We start from the raw sequence: 15,874 nt of genomic DNA, 5'->3' as shown, positions 1-15,874 counted from the left end.
AAACATGTTAACCCTGAACAATATCAAAGCTGTTTCAGGAAACCACGGAGAATCAGCATTGTAGTGTACTTTTATTAATACCAGATACGAGCCAACAGTACAAGGTCAAGGTTTCAGGAGACAATTTTTCACATCGTCCATGGGAATCCTTCAGCCTGCTATCGATTGTCTGTCCAAGAAAACCTGTCTTATCCATGGCTTGCTCCCCTGAAACACCTTACTGCTCATTATATTCCACCAGTGATTTCCTCTTAACCCCCTCATCCATCCAACACACTCACACATGCACACACACACACACGCACACACACACACACACACACACACACACACACGCACACACATTGAGGCTTTTTCCTTACCAATAAATCTATTAATAATACACATTGAAACTCACCTGGCCTGTATCTTCTCTCTCTCTCTACTTTTCTCCCCTCCTCTTTGCAATCTATTTTCTTTAGTTTTCTAAATACATTTTATACTGATATTGTTTGGTATGAAAAATCAATTTTTCTGGTTTCATTTGTTATTTCTTTAATTTCTTTCTCTGTCATTTTGTCCGTGTACTCCACAGGTTGCGTGCATGCAGCTGATCAATGCCCTGGTCACCTCCCCAGATGACCTGGACTTCCGAATACATCTACGCAATGAGTTCTTGAGATGCGGCCTGAAGAAGATCCTGCCCGTGAGTTATCAAGCTATTTAACAGCACGTCGTTCGATTGTTCACTTGCGTGAAAATCCAAGTTCTAGCCTCGACTTTGTGAAAGAGGTCGTGGCCCAAATATCAAATTGTTCCTGTATCACAGGAAATAATGAAGCAATGAATTCAGTCTGTTCTGTCAAAATGTGGGTCATGAGCACAGTACGGTATTGCGGTGGTTGTTCTGTTACAACCATGCACTTAGTCTTACCTCTTGCTTTTGAGTACAGTCCACCAAACAGAATTAAAGCCTTACAGCATGATACATTACAGCTGCAATGTATGCTGGTTAAGTGCCCAAATTTGGAAATAATACAATTTCATCGACTATAAGTAACAGATGGCTTCACAGCGTTTTCAGTCATGCATCAACTTTGAAATGCACGTGATATTTATGTAATTGTGTGTGGATGAAACATTCGGGCTTCAAACCAAATAATTCAGGTGTCACAAGTGACATGAATAAGAATAGCCTTAATTATTATTAATGCAATTAATCGTGGTGGTATAATTAGTCGTTGTAGCTTGTGTCAAGTGTGATGCAGTGCCAACACCTCCTCACACAGGTCGTCCTGGCATCATTATCAGCAGGCCTACACATCTTCACATGAGGCGAAGGCAAACGGGCTCCAACTCATCACTCAAACTCTCATTTGTAGCGAGTGGGGTGAACGTGTCACCGAGCCAGTTGTTAATAAGTCATCCCAGCTGCTCCCGTTGATTATTACTGTCATTACTTTAATTATCTTCAATTCTGCCCCCCGATATGAAAGAGTCTCAGTGTACAGTCATTTATGAATGCCACGTTCGGCGCTTTTAATGCCCACATTCAAGCTGACACTCGTTCATGTAATTGTGAGTTATGCTCTGGAGCCAGTGTAGCTGTTGGCAAAGAAAAAGTGAACTGCGCTGAAAAAAAGAGTCACGATTAGTTTTGTTCTTATAGTCCTTGACACGTGTATTTGGCCCTCCCCTCCCCTCATTCTTCCCCCCTGTTTGGTGGCATTGTGCACCTCCCTCCGATCCTCTGTTGCCCAAGACAGATGGTGCACCCAAAAAAAAAAAACAAAAAAAAAAAACAGTGCAGGTTGATTGATACCTGCAGAAATTGGGTTACATTTGGCCCTGTCTCCGTCTGTAAACTCCACTGCCGGTGATTCATAGAGAGGTGGTAAAGAGCACTGCTGTAGCCCCTCGTGGCTGGAACAGGTGTGCAGGAATGGGTACTGTCTGGAATACCTAGTGAGGGGGTTCAGGGCGTCTCGGTTCACAGTTTTTACAGCTGGAACAGGAAAACTAATACCCTAGGATTACAATGTTTTTTTTTCCAATAGGCCTGCTTAACAGTTACACATGCAAGATCTTGAAATAATTCTTAAACACTGTGTCTATGTTATTCTTTGAATGTGCTACAATTGCTTATTATCATCCGCATTGCAAGATGACCTTTTGTGTAACTTCACATTTTCAGCTATGTACTGTTTGTGTAACTCATTCCAGGAGCTAAAAGAGACAGAGGAGCTGGACATCCAGCTGAAGGTGTTCAACGAGAATAAGGAAGAGGACTCTATCGAACTCTCCCATCGCCTGGATGACATCCGAGCAGAGATGGAATATCCTTTTTCTCTCCCTCTGTGTGAATACACAGATAAAGAGGCTTGCAGAAGTAGAACAAGATTTGAGTGTATGTTGTGGGGTTGGTCAATCTTTACAGGCCAAACCCTCTCATGGGTTGGTTCATTCCAGAAGGATTTGAGAAGCCAGAGCTCGATATCCATCTCTGTCTAGTTATTCTAGGTAAATAATCCAATCATCTGAACCTTCTGCCTTTTTTTCCCCGTCTTATTTACACTTCTCTTCCTCTCTTCTTCACTTTTCATCCTTTGTCTGTTGAGTAGGACTGTTGTAAGACTCAAGAGGAAGATATCACACAGAAATACGCTTTCCCCTTCTTTCCATTTACTATTCACAACAGACAATTAAACATTTTATGTGGAGTGAGGTTGGATTAATTGAACAAGGCTTCTCGTGTAAAGGCATCATAACCCCTTGTCTTCCTGTTCCATTTTTAGGAATGAGAATTTTCTCCCCCGGCTCTCTACCAATGTCTATATTCGACTCCAAACATGCAGAGTAAAGTTAATAAGGTGAGCAGTAATTTAATCCAGAGTCGGAAACTTCCTCAAGCATCCCGAAGAAGACCCCTTTAATAATTCACAAATCTTCTCCGAGGCTATGTGTGAATGGCAGACATTGTGAGCAGACAGACCAGACGCTGACATTGTTATGCAGATGTTCATTCCCACGACCGTTCGTCCACCAAATCCCAGAGTTCTAGTCCTAGCACAAAGTGCTGCCCTGAGTGACACGTGTAGGTGAGGGGCCCCGAGGTCATGTGTTCGTGTACTTGGAGAGAAGATGGAGAGGTAGGAAAAAAAAGTGCACCCGGATTAATGATGTGCTTGAGCAAGTTCACAAATGAGAAGGCCCAATGTTTTTTTTTTTTTCGCTTCCAAGGACAATGTGGTATTGATCTGTGGGCTCCGAGCATGATTCGAATGCCTCGGCGACTAGCCTTTGTTGCTTTCCCTGCAGAGCACACACACACGGACACACTGAAACGCATACGGTATCACGCTGGCAGTGCAGGTACTACCTGAGCCTTGCATATGTGTCTTGTTTCTCCAGGCGGTTTCATGAATATTAACCTGGAGAGACTCGGCTCCTCTGTGTCCGGCCCGGGTCCAGGTGCCGAGGAGGTGACTGCAGGCCACTAATGAATATTAATGAGCTGTGAAATGGTGATTGATTGACCCCACCACCGGCCTACGTCACACATGACTGCCACTTATGTTTATTCATTATTTGGAGAGGGAGTGTATAGAGAGAGACAGAGAGCGAGAACGAGCGTGTAGGGGTTGTCATTGAACGGATTGGCATTCGACATTAGGTTTATGTCTGCAGCTTAGTGATAGATGAAGCTAGTTGGATACTTTCCCAGTCTGAGCTCCTTCTCATGTCCTCTCAAATGCTGCTGTGGTGAGGCTATAATTGAATCTCACAGGATTGGTAATTCTCCCAGGCTTCATACTCAGCTAATACCAGGGAGGGCAATGATACTGCAGAGGAGGCTGTATTCCCATCCCATCCTCTCTCTAAAAAAAAAAAAAAAAAAAAGATATGGGATAGGAGTTTAATTACAGACATTGTTGAAATTAATAGGAAAAGTGTCAAACAGTATTTAAAATAATTGATCCTTTCCAATTGCAACGGTTGCAGATTGTTAGTGTGGATGATAGCATGGGGAATGGAGAATGTGCTGGTTTTTTTTCGCCGGAAATACATTATCTGCATTATTGATGCTCTATAACAGAGTCATCCCTCATTAGCTGTGGATGAAACCTGACAAATACTATTTGGAAACAAATCAAAAATTGTAAACATCTTCACATTGACCTTTGAAACACATATTAGGTAGTGAGGTCTTCTCTCATATATTGTGTGTTTTTTTTTTTTTAATCCATAACAGAGTATCTCCATTAACTATTATAACATGTTGCTTTGCTGCTCGGTTTCGATTGACTTGGATTTACACTGAATCCTTAAACTTGAACTGCATTGTACTAACATTTATGTTTCAAAAGCAGAATGGAGGAGAATCACAACATACGCTATCGCCATGCTGAAAGTGTCACTTTAGTGCTTTGCAGTCTGTATGTCGCACTATGCAAATGTTTTGGCACACATTGTCAAGAACTGCACTTTATATTATGACAATCATTTTTTCATCACTGTGAGCTTAACAGGGTACTGTCTCTTTAGTCTTCTTTTCTTTTTTTCCTGCATATGTGCACATATCTGAGAGGCTTATTTCACTTTTTCAAACAAGATGAGTCTCCACGGGGAAATCCTCCTTTCTCAAGCAAACAAATTAAACAGGCTCCAAATCATTCATTTTCCTGGGTTATTTGCTTCTTGGAGCTTCACTTTTAGAACACTAATAGAAGTTTTATTATTTCTAAATTAACCTTGTTCTAGAAAATCAACCATTAACATATAGATTGGATTTTTAAATGTTTTGCAATGCTGGTGTTTATCCTGTCACATAGTCCTTGCATTGGTTTTGATTCAAAAATGTCCATATCAGACATTTAGTATTTTTGTGAATCAGAGGAATTACAAGTACTCAGCAAATAATCAATACATGTATGCATTATGTGGTATTGTAACAAGGAAGAATAAACAGACAGTTTTCAAAGGTCTGTTTTAGATGTCAAAGCCAGCATTACTTCCTCCTGCGGAAAGCAAACACAAGACACATAATCAATACCTTTTGCAAATGTAATAACATGCAGTTCTGCTCCTGAGTACATGCCATTTTCAATCTGAGAGCTGAACTACATCCCAATCATTCTTGCCTTAAACATTTCAACCCGTGAGTTTTTCGTGTAATTAATTCCCTCTGTGCCGAGAGGGTTCGAGTGACAGGTAAACCAGAGGGAGCATTCTTTATCACCAGTCCCCCTCCTCAAGTTAGCTCTTTACACGCCACTAGCTCCCCGGAGAGGCAGCGGATGAGAGGAATCACGCTTTTGAACAATGATGCCTGTCAGAAAACAAGAGCGGGGTGAAAATAAGTAGTTATAAACAATACAAGTACTAATACAAATGTAAATGTTTACACAGAGTTGAATGCACCTTTATACTGAACTCAAAATGTTGTGTTTTTCTCAAGAAGTTAATCTTAACAGTTACTGAATTCACACTGTCATGAAGTTGCTTTCCTTAACCTTGCTCCTGCACTGATATGAATGAGGTGTACCATCTCCTGTCCAATATGGTGAAAGATACTGGCTCTGAGGGGTACTTCCTGTCAGTCCTCCAGCACCTTTTGCTCATCAGGAACGACTATTACATCAGGTACGTTCTGTTTGATCTTTACGTCTCCACTGGCCTCTCGTTCACTGATCATCATGTGATGCTTTTTTAGTTTTGTTTTTAGCAGTCCATGAGCAACACCTCATGCAGCTCTCTGAACACATATTTGTTTACTTCCAGGAGGTAGTAATTGCCTCCGTGGGTCTGTTTGTTTGGCTTTGACAACATAAAAGTAAAAGTCGGGTAGAAATGTGTTTCGTACATCTACCCAAAAGTAAGAGATGTTTGGAAGCCAAACTTGAACAACTTATATATAACTGTATCTTTCTTTTGTCATTCACCAAGAAAGCAACAATGTTTTGCTCAGCCCTCTCATTCATTAATTCAATTATTGTTTAAGTTCATTGTCTGAGCAGATTTAAGTTTAAATATTATATAGATATAAATATATAGATTTATATCTATATATAAATATATAGATATAAATATATAGATTTATATCTATATATAAATATATAGATATAAATATATAGATTTTTATATATATATATATATATATATATATATATATATATATATATATATATATATATATATATATGCTCTAACCCAAAGCAATGGCGATCAGGTGGCAAATGATGGAGTAGGGATGATATTTTGTATTTTTGAATTATTAGGTCATTTTAAACTGTTTACTTTTCCTTCAAAGAGCAGTTATGTCTTTCACTGGGCTGTAACGCCGCTGATTATTTCCCAGCTGTGTGAAACCTTTTTGCCAAAAAAAAAAAGACTTTAAATATATATATTTTTAAACGATGGAGGCAGAATGTAAGGAAGAAGATGAATTTACCATAGACAAGTTGCCGTTCCCTTGGAGTTATGAATAATGTATTCCACATCTATTCGTAGGAAGTGAGAAATAGAATTCACATTAACCAGCTAGTACAGCCACGTCCACCTCGGCTCCAGTGTCCATGTACCCTTCTGTGAGACAGAAATAACAAGGGATCAGTACTAGCGCTCAGAAGGAGAAAAAAAAGGAGAAAAAGAAACCGATGGTCTTTTTAAAGATATGTTTTTGAAATATTTTTCCCCTCCCACCTTCATCACAAATGCAAGGACAAACCCACACATGTGCACACACATGCATTAACACCCGGAATTCATTTTGACTATGCTAGTTCATTCATCATATATCAATGATGTGTGATTTAGGATGATAGAAGATTGCAGTACATGCAGCTATTTCCAATACATACTATATAGCTCTCTTTTTTTGACCATCTTTTCATGCTGCGGTCAAAATTGGATGTATGTGAAATTATACTAAGCTCTCACGATAGTAGTGTAGTATATATGCATACTATTTTCTCAACTTGTAACCAAAACAGAAATAGACAGGTCATAGCGATGTATGGCTCTAGTTTAAATCGATTAATTGTGCAATCTTAATTTAGAAATGTTATATTTTGTGCTGATCATATCCTTTTTTAAGTGAATGGTCACGTTGTTTCGATCAGTTTTTATTGGAATTGATAGTACACTTGGTATCTTGATTCCTGTGTCAAAGGATAATCTACATCAAACTATAATTAATTGAATAATATAATAAGTATTCTAATAATAAGAAGGTCTGCAGTGGGCAAGTGGTTTAAGTGCTCTGTCTACTGTCATTCCTCGTAACACAACATTAGTTGTTGCGCTCCCCTCCGGGCCCTGGTTTATTTTTGATAATTAATCTCTCACTGCAAGCTTAATGAATGGGAGCACATCAAACCCACCCAGTAAATGTAGAGCAGATCTGCTCTTTTGGAGTCTAGTGATATGGGGATTACACTGGTTATGTGGAGCAGAGCTGGATCAAGTGGCTGGGGCTGTGCTGAACTGCAAGCTATCATTGGAAGAAACGAAGGTGCCAGCGTAAAAGACGAGGTGGGATATGATGCAGGGGACATAGGCTTGCTTCTGGAGCCCAGCCCTGCCCACTGTGGAGGGGCCTGACAGTTCTGGGTCACTCTCTCCGTCTGTAGTTATCTCCACCCAGTCACTATCTGCTCGGTGGTGGCGGAGGATAGAGGACGAAGGGAAAATAGGGCGGCTTATTGAGATAATAATGTGGTGTACATGGGTGACAGTTGTAAGCCGAGTGCCACAGTGCTTAAGCCATGCAGGGCGATGTGTGCGCTTTCACTAGCTCGTTCCAATCATGAGTGGGCGAATCCGCCAGCTCAAGCTTAATGTATGGCATTTCATGCTTTCAAAACAGTGCACCTAAATGCTGATTTATTCCCATTTGCTTTGGCTCCGAATTTTGTGTTCTTACGTATTTTAGTTCATAGCATGATGCGGCCTGTCCACCCACAAGGCAGCAACACAACCCAGCCTGTGAATTTATGGGCAACAGTTAGTTACAGCCTTGGAAACACCTATTCCATTTCATGTTTACAATATGAAGTTTCTGTTTATCACATTTTCTTTTTTGAAACTTTGATATATGTGCTTTTTTTATTGCACAAAATTGCCACTGGAAGGATGTTTGGAAAGTTGTACTGGATATTTATGCTTTGGACTGGAAGGTAAACACAGCCTCTACTCTAGAAGCTCGACTAAGCTGCCATTGTAAAACCAGATGAAAGGAGTTTGGTGTGATTATAGAATCAGAAGACTGTATTCTTCCTACTCGTAATGCATTCATCCCGCTCCACCTCTACTCCAGATGTCATAGTGCTCGACAAGATTTGTGACTGCCCAGCTTTTCACAAGCTGCAACAACTAGCTGGTCACGGCCACATGCGCCTGTTATTGGTGTTATTTCTGTTGAAGGGAAAAGTTATTTTATCATTTTATAATGGGATATTTTTTTCATTATAAAGGGTCTACTTTCTACACCTACCTCAGTTCAAACCTCAACCTCCAATTTACATGAAATGAAGCTAGAGTCTTTAGAGAAATACAACATTTCTTTCTTTTTTTTTGGCAAAGTTAACCATCCACTTCTCGTCAATGTCATGCTTATGAAATAATTCTTTCTCACTTTGGGGTTTGACTTAAGGTGCCTTTGTATTTGCTAAATGTCACTTGCAATTAAAGTTGATAATGTTAGTGAGGAAAGGTCACATAGCAACCTGTGTGTCAGACTCCCAGGCTGGTTCAGACACCCTGCTCGACAACACCAAGCACTCAGTCACACTCCTAACTGGCCGACATGTTTTCTTGGTCATTGTGCTTTCAATTACGCACATTACACTGATTAGATTTACATTTCACTTTTTATGGTTGCTCTAATTGGCAAAGATGATTGCAAATTAAGCAAGAGGGCAAGCGTAGCCTTGGCTACCGTCTGTCACCTTGAAATGGACAGACTAACACAGACCTGGGCTCTGTGTGCCCATTAATTGGCTAATTTCATGATTGCGCTGAAGCAAGTGATCAAATTTAATAGGGTGCCTATTTTCTCCATCCAACAGCTCTGTTTTTGACATGGCATTTTGTGACCTCTAGCTTGTATAAGGGAATAATTAGTGGTTAATTAGTCTTGTAGAGTTTATGTCAGTCATATTTGTCCTATGGCTTGTCTAATTGTTCTGCTTTATGTTATCTGACCCCTCAGGCCTCAGTATTACAAGGTGATAGAAGAATGCGTGTCTCAGGTGGTCCTGCATCGCAATGGCATGGACCCCGACTTCGGCTACAGTAAAAGATTGGACGTGGATTTCACCCATCTGATTGGTACTTAAATCTATTGAAATGCTCCATAATTCTTCCCTCATTAATTTAACACATGTTGGCAAAAGTCTAAAATGTGAACTGGAAGTATCCCAAGACTTGCAGTTCAGATTCTTATATCCTGAAATCATTCTCAAGATCAGTTTGTTTCTCTTTAAACTCCGCGCTGCAGGGGGCATATCAATGATGTTGCTAAAAAATGTTTCGGTACCTCGCAGTCATTCTCATTATCCTCCCAGATCTCCCTGAAAGTTCCTCTGACAAACACCTGCAGTGGCTCGACATATAAGATGGGGGTCATCTAATTCTTGATGAATAATACATTATATTTGGTCGAATGAATTCAGCTTGTTTAGAGTCATTTCAAATGTAATTTATCTCAGTTACTCAGTCGTCAGCCTTGTCAATGGATTCATAGAGAAAACATCTATTTACACTGGATTAATAATAGACACTTTTTGTCGAACAGTGACACCACAGAGAGACACACAGTGGTGTTATTTATTTTCTCTAACAGTTCTCTAACTTGCCAACAAAGGGGCCATTAAAAGTTTCTCAATCTATCCACAGAGGACTGATGCAGCAGTGAATAAGTTTTGTCACTCACTTTACTGAGATTTAATCAGTTAATAAGAAACTTTCAAGGATGTGTTTTGTTTTACAGATAACAAGTCACATTGTTAGGTGATGACATCCACATTTAGAAACATACTGGCGAAACTATTAGCACATTTGCACGAGCAAAGAGTTGCTCAGCATGATCTTGCTGTATTTAAAGCAGTTATAGAACATGTCATGAAAATACTGTTTCACAAGGTCAATGCAGCAGTTGCCAAAGCTTCACATCTTATACATTTTTTTTGTTTATTTTAACAATCAATAAGTTTAGCATTTTATCTATTTTACACAACATTTATATTAGACCACATAGTCAAGCATCTCATCTAAAACATATAAGGGTAGGTGGTATGTAATTCATTCGCTGAAAAACCTTAAAGTGTCAAGATCAATTACTCAAAACACACTTGGCTTTTTTTCCAGTATGGCGAAATGCACCCAAGAGCTATAACAATTTTCAAGAGCATCTTAAGTTGTAAACATCTTCCGGATCGAACAGACTTTTGAAGAAACATTTCCAGTCCCGTGCACTCTAAAGTACTTTGAGAAACAAGTCCTCGGTCTAATTGAAAATCCCACATGAGGAGCTAATGATGCGCAACACGCCTTGTGACTGGCTTTCTTGTCTTGCAGATCAGTGTGTGGATAAAGCCAAAGTGGACGAGAGTGAGCAGAAGGCTGCAGAGTTCTCCAAAAAGGTGAGACATTAATCACCCCAACAACCCCTCTTGGTTGGCCGGCTCCCATCATGGAAGTTTTTTCCTTTCTCAGAGCGCCCAGACAAGCTATTGATTTTCCATGCCCTGATCAATACCTGGGTGTGACGCTACATGATCCGTATCAGCATTACAAGAATCAATGCCGATGCTCTGATGTGTACTTATTTGTTCACACTGCTGGGACAGAGTTACGTTATGTGCCGGCTCCTTCCCTCTTTAGCTCACATTTCCTTTTAATAATCGTTAAATTGATTACATGTTTTTTCTATTTTGTATATGTTCGAGAGAAATACAATAACTGTAGATCTAAAACTTTACCTCCTGCATATTTTGTACACTATTCTAATGTATCTTAAAGGAGCCTCACTGCCACTGTCTGGGGAGACCAAGGGGGTCCTGGATGTTTTTTTCTTAAGAGTCCGGTCCCGTCAGCACACCACATACCCTGCTGGGCCTGTGAAGTCATTGTAGCGACATGGCTTGGTTTCTGCAAAGGTTAGATCCATCAACATACATGAAAGCCAGGCCGGAAACAAAGACACAAGACAACGGGGCTCTAGGGACATGAGAGCTATGAATAGAAATTGGCCAGAGAGTGTAAGACAGCATGTTTCGGTGTCTTTTGATGTACCCTGTGGCTATTCTCCGGAGACAACGTGTGTGTGTGTGTGTGTGCGTGCATCTATCTTGATTTGGGCACGTAGCAATACTTGTGTCTCTTTTCCTGCAGTTTGATGAGGAGTTCAGTGCACGGCAGGAGGCCCAGGCCGAGTCTCAAAAAAAGGAAGAGAGAATCAAAGAGCTGGAGGGGAAGATCCAGGCTCTGGAGTCCCAGGTAAATTCATAAAGAGAAACCTCACTCCGCAAAACAGTGTTACATTCCCCCAGGGATCCTTTATCTTGTATGTTTTCCCAAAAAAAAGCATGGAAAAGAAGATAGTGAAAATTTCTATTTCCTGAAGCTTTCTTAATCGTTTTTGTTGTTTTTAATATAAATATATTTTAAAAGCATCTCATACAGAATGAAAATGTTTCTCTTGAGATCATAGCAATGAGAAGTAATGGCTCCACTATAAAAAGGGGGGATTTGTTCAGAAGGATAGCTTTCCACCTCACTTACAGATGTGCAACTGCTGTAAGTGGAAGCTATCGTCCATGCAAGAACATTTGATTTAATAAAGGGTCAATCTCCTTCTTAAGTTGTAGCTCTTTATATGAGCAAATTGCTCTATTGAAGCTTTCCCTATGTAATTCTATCATCACAGAGAAAGATTGCATTTCTTTTCTCTCTCTACATCATTTCTTCCCAGTCAAAACCCTCCATTTTGAGCACGGAAAATGACTTCTATTTCCCCCTTAACCCAATTCCAAATACTTTAGCACTGCCTTGGGACAAAAGGGCAGTTTCCATCCCTGCTTAGTGAATTTAATATGAACCAACATTGAAAGATGGTATAGCGACATTTAGATGAGATATTGCTTTATCTTTCAAACATATATCTCTGGCTGCTTTGGTTAGCAGTCCCCATCTGATAAACTGTCCGTGCGTCACTGTTACTTCAGTCTTCTAGCGATCATCCTTCTGTCCAAAACAAATGTTATGTCGTACAAGCTTTGGCTTTTGTTCTCACCAAAGTCGCACAAGGTTTTTTTTTCTTAAAACTAGTGCTGCACAATTTATCAATCTTTCAAGAGTTTGGCTTCCCGCAATTTAATGATGATGCGAAGTTGATGTTTAGAATAGAAAACTTTGCTGCAGGGTGGGCGATCAAGCTGTTTTGGCTTTACTTTTGTGGAGTTGTCCTGCGGCAAACTGTGATCAACTTTCCTGAATGTTGTGGCTGCAATCCCAAGTAAATGAGTAATATACAGAGAGCAGACGGGCATAATGGAAATGCACAAAACGTACGGGAAGAAGAACCTTATTTCCAATGTTATTTGAATGCAAATATGTGTTAATTAACAGGAAGGTAGCGCAGTGCTCTGTTGTTTAAGTTTTTGGTATGGGGTTTTGGTAACATTTTATTATACAGTGGTCCCTCGTTTATCGCGGGGGATACTTTCCTAAAGCAACCCGCCATAGACAAAATCCTAGAAGTGGTGAGCTTCATTTTTTACCATTATTATACATGTTTTAAGGGTGTAAAACCTCTGACCCCACACTTTTATACACTTTTCTCAGACAGGCATTAACATTTTCTCACATTTCTCTCTTATTTAAACACTCTCAAAGTTTCGCAGATTTAAAAAATAAGCCCGAATCTGCGAAACAGTGAGTCCGCGATAGGTGAACCGCGATATAGCGAGGGACAACTGTGTGTGTGTGTGTGTGTGTGTGTGTGTATATATATATATATATATATATATATATATATATATATATATATATTATAAATCAATGAATTAGAATATTTCTTGATAAATAATCGTGATTATCATTTTGTGACAATAATCCTGCAGCCCTTACATCAAACTTAACCCGTGTGTAGCTCTCACCACTTGTTCCCTGCACTTGTCCCTGAACTGGTTCATCACTCACTGTGTTTCTGATTAATGCCTGCCTGTTTTAACGAGACCATCAGAATCTAAACCTTCTCTCCACCTGCTTTGCCCGCTCGGCCTTTTTTCTCCCTTGCTCGCTCCCTCTTCCGCATTCTGTCAGAAACGAATGCATCAGGCGGTGTTACCTTTGCTTGCCCTCTTTCGCTTGTTGGGGCTTTTTTATGTTGTTTCCAAGTGTTTTCTTCCTCATAACACACCTTCCCCTCACCCTCCCATGGCAGGCCTCTTGCCTTTTGAAGACAGACAGACTGACTGCGGTGCATTAACAGGTAGTGTAGAGCAGGGAAGCCCTGGAGAGTCAAGCTCACTCTTCATGCATTTCTCCATGCTCCTTCAAAGAGCCGTTACTGCTGGAGAACCACACATCAACAGACATTAACCTCGGCGGGAAAATATGTCACATGTTTAGTGCAAACCTGCATTAGGTCCTACAGATATGTTTCCTCTGCATTGTGACAGAACATGAATAAAATATTTGCACAAAAGGGATACACTATTGAGCATAAATATGCTTAACTTTGAATGTGAATCTATTTAATTAGTCAGGTTGATGCAAAGTGCAGTTAATTTTCAAAGGTCTCACATATTAATTTATTCTTGATCAGAGTACATTTTTGGGCTGTAAGAGTTTAACAAGAAAGAAAAAAAATCTAATGTATGCAAGTTCTGTAATAACACTTTAGTTATTTCCTGGGCAGGTGTTCACATAGACCATTCGATTTCATTGCCACTTCAAGAAATGCATACAACAGTGTCGTCCTCTCAGACGCTAGAGTTCCTGCTACTCCAGGACGACCCTAGAATGACAGGGTGTATTTTGCAACCTAATTCACGTTTGACGCAGTGTCGTAGAAGACCATTAACTGTGAGAGCGCAGGACCTTTAAATCACCGTAAGGACTCGCTTTCAGTTTGTCCATCAAAGCTGCTGTGCCATCACGACGTTTTGCTGAATATGAATGAAGCAGCAGCTAACCCTAAATCTTTCATCTCGCAGACAGAATTCCTGTCAGATATTAAAACACATGCATGCCTGTGTCGCTTCTTCTCACCTTGTTTATGAAGCAACACATTTAATGAGAGTCTTTGTCTGGGACCTTTGGCATTGTAGATGCCTGTTTGATGTGTGTGTTTTGACTAGCCCCCACTTGTGTTGAGTGGAGGTTCTGCCTGTAAACAGCAACTCAGGACAGAGGAATCGCAACAAGTGGAAATCATCTACCCTTCCCCAAACCCTTGCTTGCAGCCCTCCAAGGCGAAAGGGGAAGGAAGGTATTCATTGAATAGGCTCTGGATGTGATGAATAATGTAGCACTGCAGTGGTACATTGGAGCACTCTGCGCCATCCCATTAATAGGTTTTAACAACCTGGCGGTCTTGTAGCTGACCCAGCTCGGCCCCAAGAGAAGCTGGAGGTGTAGTGGACCACTTTCTCTCTCTTTTCCTGCCAGGCTGCCTTTCTCCCCGGCTGATAACAGAATTTGACTCGACGGATAATGGCAGCAAAACTCACAATCTACTCACGATTATAACGTATGCTTTGCTGTTAGGAGATGGAGCCAGTTTAGTTGTTCATCGAGAAAATACGTACAGTCAAATTCACTGTCATTGAAATGTGTTGTACATGCATCCCTGCATTAACAGTTCTACAGAAAATGGTGGTCAGAAGAGCAAGACATAATGTACTAGACCTGTAAATCTCTGAGGCTTGTTCTTTGAAAATGAAACATCTCAAAGCCTCTAACTATTAATCCCTGAAGATGAAAATACTACACAACTTTTCTTGGCTTTAAATATTGCACTTTACGACCATTTTCAGAAATTCTTTCACAATTAATATTCTTTTTGAGTCACCCTGCTAAAAGTTTCCATCTCTTGTTCCATTACCGATATTAAATATTTAGTTCTCTATGGTTCATGGAAAAAGGTGTTCTTTAGGAATCTCTTCATAAGAATGTTGCATTTCTCCTCTTCTGTGCGATACGTTTCCATCCTTTTTCTTTTGACAAGGTCGCTCAGAGAAATATCAAAGCAAAAGGGGTACATTTCTAAAACGAAGAACGCAGTGAGAAATCAGTGCCCATCACACATCTGAGAGTGTTAACTTGAAATGCATTTTACAATGCCAGAAAAGAAGAAAAGGGAAATGTAAGAAGGATTTTGAAGGTGCACCAACTGTCAATGGTGCTTTGCCTTGGTCCTTTTATGTTGCAGTCAGTGCACTGCACTGATGTTCTTTTGAAGGTAGATTACATCTTGTTTTAGGTGTAAAAGTACAGTACACTCTGCCTTTTGCACATCAAATAGCTCATTCAGACAAAATGGGAATATAACACTGTATTTGTCATTAACTGTTTAAAGGACATCCTCTTTTTCCTGCTTGCCTTGTTTTCAAACTTTTTCTGTGTTTGGTGTGAGTACTGTACCTGTTCCATTGTACTAGTCTTCTCCTTCTTCTCTGTCTAACGCCTCCCTCCGATTTGTGCCTCTCTGATGCCCTCTGTGTCTGTTGTGACTTGTGTGTTCCCATGGTGTGTATCTGTGGTTTGTGTGTATGTGTGTGTGTTAACACAGTTAACTATTGAAAAAGACAAGCTCAAAGAGGCTCAGAAACTCATCAGGGAATCTGAAGCTAAGGTGGGTGTCCTTCTTGCATGCTCGGACCTTGAC

General features: G+C 40.2%; 1 protein-coding gene across 3 annotated transcripts in view; it reads left to right on the top strand.

The window, feature by feature from the left end:
* Positions 1 to 15,874, top strand: part of diaph2 (diaphanous-related formin 2) — a 352,767-nt gene that overhangs the window by 119,771 nt on the left and 217,122 nt on the right. For all 3 annotated transcript variants that reach the window (XM_068592221.1, XM_068592230.1, XM_068592213.1), the window contains 6 exons: positions 575 to 685; positions 2,203 to 2,315; positions 5,506 to 5,622; positions 9,191 to 9,309; positions 10,558 to 10,622; positions 11,374 to 11,478. In XM_068592221.1, coding sequence (XP_068448322.1) covers positions 575 to 685; positions 2,203 to 2,315; positions 5,506 to 5,622; positions 9,191 to 9,309; positions 10,558 to 10,622; positions 11,374 to 11,478 — 630 coding nt within the window. The remainder of the gene's footprint in view (positions 1 to 574; positions 686 to 2,202; positions 2,316 to 5,505; positions 5,623 to 9,190; positions 9,310 to 10,557; positions 10,623 to 11,373; positions 11,479 to 15,874) is intronic.

Source organism: Clinocottus analis, unplaced genomic scaffold (assembly GCF_023055335.1).
Source record: "Clinocottus analis isolate CAN_PGR_092001 unplaced genomic scaffold, fCliAna1.0.p SCAF_10, whole genome shotgun sequence".
Taxonomy (NCBI): Eukaryota; Metazoa; Chordata; class Actinopteri; order Perciformes; family Cottidae; genus Clinocottus; species Clinocottus analis.
The sequence above is the reverse complement of the archived record's forward strand: the minus strand, read 5'-3'. Positions and strand labels throughout refer to the sequence as shown.